This window comes from Montipora capricornis, chromosome 9, assembly GCF_036669925.1.
Source record: "Montipora capricornis isolate CH-2021 chromosome 9, ASM3666992v2, whole genome shotgun sequence".
NCBI classification, from domain to species: domain Eukaryota; kingdom Metazoa; phylum Cnidaria; class Anthozoa; order Scleractinia; family Acroporidae; genus Montipora; species Montipora capricornis.
This window is the reverse complement of record NC_090891.1, coordinates 29,402,633-29,407,632: the sequence shown is the minus strand read 5'-3', so window position 1 is coordinate 29,407,632 and position 5,000 is coordinate 29,402,633. Positions and strand designations below refer to the sequence as shown.

The 5,000-nt window shown below is 37.7% G+C and overlaps 1 protein-coding gene across 2 annotated transcripts in view; it reads right to left on the bottom strand.

Annotated features, from left to right (window-relative positions):
- The window catches only part of LOC138015626 (voltage-dependent calcium channel subunit alpha-2/delta-4-like), a 58,364-nt gene that overhangs the window by 9,079 nt on the left and 44,285 nt on the right, over positions 1–5,000 (bottom strand). Inside the window, exons 16-21 of one of the 2 annotated variants that reach the window (XM_068862710.1) lie at positions 4,662–4,745; positions 3,731–3,787; positions 3,118–3,198; positions 2,785–2,859; positions 549–599; positions 70–129 (exon numbers count right to left, since the gene is read on the bottom strand). In XM_068862710.1, the coding sequence (XP_068718811.1) occupies positions 70–129; positions 549–599; positions 2,785–2,859; positions 3,118–3,198; positions 3,731–3,787; positions 4,662–4,745 (408 nt within the window). The remainder of the gene's footprint in view (positions 1–69; positions 130–548; positions 600–2,784; positions 2,860–3,117; positions 3,199–3,730; positions 3,788–4,661; positions 4,746–5,000) is intronic. The other variant, XM_068862711.1, reaches the window with a different exon arrangement.

The window sequence follows — 5,000 nt, the reverse complement described above, 5'->3', positions numbered from 1 at the left end:
TTATTATGGAAAAGTTAAAAACAAAAAACATCACCAAGTTCGTTTTTCTATGAAAATATAAATACACACCTGCTTAGCTTCAGAACTGTTGAACTCCAGCTCGTCAAGGGCAATGTTCGGTGGGTCTTTCTAGGGATGCAAAACAGGCCCAAGGTATTCACAAAAGTATCAAAAATCAATTTTGCAAATACCTTAAGTTTATTGACTGAACGACTGAAAAAATCACGCACCATTTTTTCAGCCATTCAGACTCTTAATAAGAAGCAACATCACACACTCCCCTGCCGTTCTTTGCACTCAGTGCTGGCCACATGAATTGACAACCTGGTTTAATTGGCTCACTCGAAAGCTTCATGTGTGATTGCAGACTGGCTATATTCAAACCACAACTAACAATCTTCTGTCTAAAGGATTTACGTTCCACTGAAAACCACAACTCACCCACAATACACACAATTTCCTCGGAATTTGGAATTTACATTGTAGAACAGAAATGGTAAAAAAATACATCATTATGCCAGCATTTGCATGCACCGGTTCTTACTTACAAATCTTTTTAACTTTGATCCTTTTGGTGGTTGACAATTTTTCCTTACCCACTTCAACCAAGTGCAAAACAAACAAAAAGCAAAGAGAAACAAAAAGATTCAGCAACAAAAGAATGGCAATAATTATTTCTGGCTTTCCGTTGTCTTGCTCTGATACTGATATTTTCTTTCTTTGTTGAACCGTATTTTCTTTGGCGTGTGTGTAGAAGTGTGTATGCAGTATGTGTTGTGTATGTGCTTGTGAGGTATCTGATGCTAGTAAATAAAATAATTAATCATGTAAGTATGACTGCCCGTTTTCTTTCACCCCTATATTGGGGCAGCCTGTACTCTTCATTATTTTTGGAAATATGCATTATTCTGTAATTAATGCTGTGATACTGTTGGGTACAAATAAAGTGCTTGTTGTTGTTGTTGTTGTTAACGTACGTGCAAAGAATTTCCAAAGATTTTATAGCATGCATTTTGTGGGCCATTATTAAATCACATTACCAAGATAACTACATCAGTATGAGAAAAGCATGACTCCTTTCATACAGACGATGGATTGACTGAACAACACAACAACTGTGTTCAGGGAGAATGGAGTGATATCTAAAGAAGAAATTAAATCTCCTTGTCATCCATCTGTGGTACATTAAAACCCTGGTCAGAATTTTTCTCTGTCCTTGTGTGGGTCCATTTCCATTAGTAGGGCTAACGCTCACATGGTTCATAAACAGTAGTCATAAATGGTGGCCAATAAATTTTTCTTTTGTCTTTATGCTAATCATCCTCACTAGCCTCACTTTAGAGCAAGAATTCTTTTGAATTTTGTTCGTGCTAACGAGGCTAGTGACGATGATTAGCATAAAGACAAAAGAATAATTATTTAGCCGCCATTTATGAATACAGTCTATATGGGGTACAAAACTAGCACTTCACATTACACTCTAATCAGTTAAGTCTGTTGATAATAAGTGAACTTTTTAACAATGTGTAGCTTAAAAAAATTAAATAACATTACATTAAACTGATCAAATCAAATGTTGACTTTTGACAAGTTAGAAAAACTGGAGTATCAGGAGCTAGGAGAGTAAAGAGCCAACAAACTCAACCCACATATCAATCTCCTTCCTGGAGCCTCCGTTCCCCTGTCCAGTGGAACAGGCACACGAGCATAGGTACTCCATGCACCCTTATAAAGGAGGCTCTGGAATAATCCAAAACTGGAACCAGAAAATTCTGGTTACAGTTGAATAACTGCGTGTGTATGAAGGGAGGTGGTCAGGATTCAACAAAACCTCCTTGAGTTCACCTTGCCATGAAAGCGCTTACTTTTCAGTCACATAAACGAGCACATGATTATAAACACATTTCCTCAAACACTTGAAACGTTTCAACTGCGGAGAATCAAAAATAACCAGGGACATTTTTTCAATCAAAACAGATTTCAGTATCTGGTGTCATTCAAAATGCTGTATTTTCCAAAACAAAAACTTTACGGAACTGGCAAGTTGTAAAAAAATTTATTTCTAGATCATCTTCAACCTCATATATATATTTTTTTGTAGATAAAAATCCAGAATAAATCACGCTTTGGAGTTTAAAGTTTGAAAATGGCAGGAAATGAAACCATGTTTTTCATCAATCAATAAAATGTGGACTTCTTTGGATTTGACCAGAGTCTGTCTTCCCTACTGCTGATCAAGGGAACAATGCCTCTGGGAACAAGCTTGCCCGCATGTGAGAGGATGGCTCTGGCAATCAAAACCAAGACAAATGCAGTGATGGAAGGCTGATGGCTCTCACAGCTCCACAAACCATGCACCCGAACAAATCGGAGCCGAGTTGTTCAAAAAAGGAAAATGTAAATCTTGAGTTTACAGCCTGAAACCTGCGGCAAGTCATGCTATTTAAGTTGCCTTGGCGTTAACCCCAATTTGAACAGGCCACCAACCCATCTTGCCTTTCAAAACCCTTCTTGGAGCAAAAAAAAAACCGCTATCTTTTCCAGTAGACAAATACACCAAATGATGGACATAGTGAAAATGAAGGCAGCACCTTCTGTAACCTCATACTGGCATTAGAAACCCGACCACTCCCTTGTGAGTTTCATACACAGGGAAACCTCTGGGCAAGGTGAGGGGTATTGAAGCCCAGAGAAAGTTCAGTTTCCAGCATGAATCTACTCTAGCAACACTTGACAAGAGAAAAAATTTCCTTAAGTTTATTAATATTATTTTGATGCTTTTACCTCTTTATCCAGGCCAGGGTGGAACAGAACAAAGCCATTGTTGTTGATTGCAAAACCATATCCATCAACACCAACCTGAAAAATTTAGAAATCAATAAATTAAGCTCAATACTTGTCTGTCCAAGCTTCACCTAAAATGTTCATACCTTAGTAACTAGGCGTTATATCATTCGAAGGTGGAAAACTGGACACCAGAAGCAGCCTTTTTCAAACGCTCCCAAAGATAAGCCGCACCCCTGATTTATAGCAATGACTTTTGGTGAAAATGTGCGGCTTATCTGCAGGTGTTTACAGTAGAAAAAGAAAAGAAACTTTGATTAGCATGTGTAGTACCTCACTTCCTGGGACGGAGCCTTCAAGCTGTGGCAAAGCAACATCTGTCCCAACCACACCTAGTAGTTCGCCCTTGTAATCCTACAGAGGAGCAAACAATATTATTTTAACTTGAAACACACAAGTTTTCTCATCTTTGTTTGACTAATGAACAATGAAAAATATAAGCAAATTATTTTAAAGTAGTATTAATTTTATTGTAATGTCATCATTGTATTCTTTATTTAATAATCAATAAAAAAAATAATAAATTATAAAATAAATAAATAAAATAAACAAGAATGTTTTTGAGTGATGGACTGCCATTGGAAGTGGACAGTCTAGCGCAGATGCTTTGCCCACATCTTCATCAATTCATCTCTAATAGGAAGGACAATGCATGTACATGTATGTATTTGATGTGCGGGTTTTTCATATCTCAGTTGGTAGAGCATTGCACAGGCATTGCACAGGCATTGCAGAGGTCATATTTGTACAACTACATGTAGGTTTGAATCACGTTGAAGTTGCCTAAACGTTGTCGATAAAAGACAAATACCGCTTAAATTGTCCAGATGCAAGGATCACCTCTCCCTTTTGAAGAAAAAACTTGTAGAACAACCAGAAAACTTACTGTCTGTGAGGACTTATTAAAGACGGGAGCCACAAGAGTGATCATCAAGCCAAGGCCCTGTTAAGAAAAAAGACTAATCCTATAGTTTATAAGTTTGACATGCAAAAAAATAAATAAATAAATAATGTCCCTGAGAGGTCTCAAGTTCACATTTGCCAAGCACATTTAACCCTTTGACGTCCAAACCGGTCTAAACCGGCCAGACTTGGTATTTTGCTCTGTCTAATTAACGCCAGACTATTTTACTCGTCAATGGGGAACCCCTGGGAGTCAATGGGTTAATCATTCACTGAAAAACTATGTCCCCATTAATCACTCACTGAAAAACTATGTCCCCATTTAACCCTTTGACGTCCAAACAGGCCGAAACCGGCCAGACTTAGTATTTTACTCTGTCTAATGCCAGACGATTTTACTCATCAATGGGGAACCCCTGGGAGTCAATGGGTTAAGGCAGACTGCAAACCAAATCAAAATTAAATTTATTTTATAATGAAATGGCAGGGTTTGGTTATGGGAAAGAAGGTATTTTACCACAATTGCTTGTGATCTCGCAATCTGATTGGCTAATTTTCTGTTGTCGATAAGAGTCTAGACAACCCTGTACACGTCATGCTTGCGTCAATTTGTCAAGCAATGTAATAACAAATCAGGAACCCTTGTTTTGGGAAATAAACCAATCATATTGTGAAAAAGTTATTGACAACCCTTGCTCTTTCTTTGAGTCATGATTTTGGTCACACTCTGAGATAAAAACTTTCTTTGGCATTGAATATTGTGGTAAAAAACAAATAGAAAGTGGTTCAGCGTTGTCTGTACTCTTATCGACAACGATATTCATCACGGTGGTCAAAATGTTGTGAACTCACAAGGTGCAGCACTTTAGATTTGTTAAATTTACTTCTGCTTTGGTCTTGCAGCACTGTCTTACCAGTTTATCGAGGTAAATGGGAGTCCAAGATGGATCAGGATCTCCATCAAAGCCCAATGGTCGACTCAGCACTTTAACATATTCCTACAAAAAAAAAATCAATGCACTTTAATAACACAACACAAAAAGATGGCTTGGGTTCATTGTATGGCTTGAACAGAAACAATTAGGTATCTGAAGATCTTTGTGTTCCATCAATGAAGATTGCAGGTCAATATTCAAATGGTAAAGACAGTGCGATCTTCAGTTAAAAGTGCAAGCTGGCCATTTTCCATGAGCGGCATTTCAGTAAATTTACCATAATAACTAAAACAGGGACTCACTCAGGCACCAAACGCT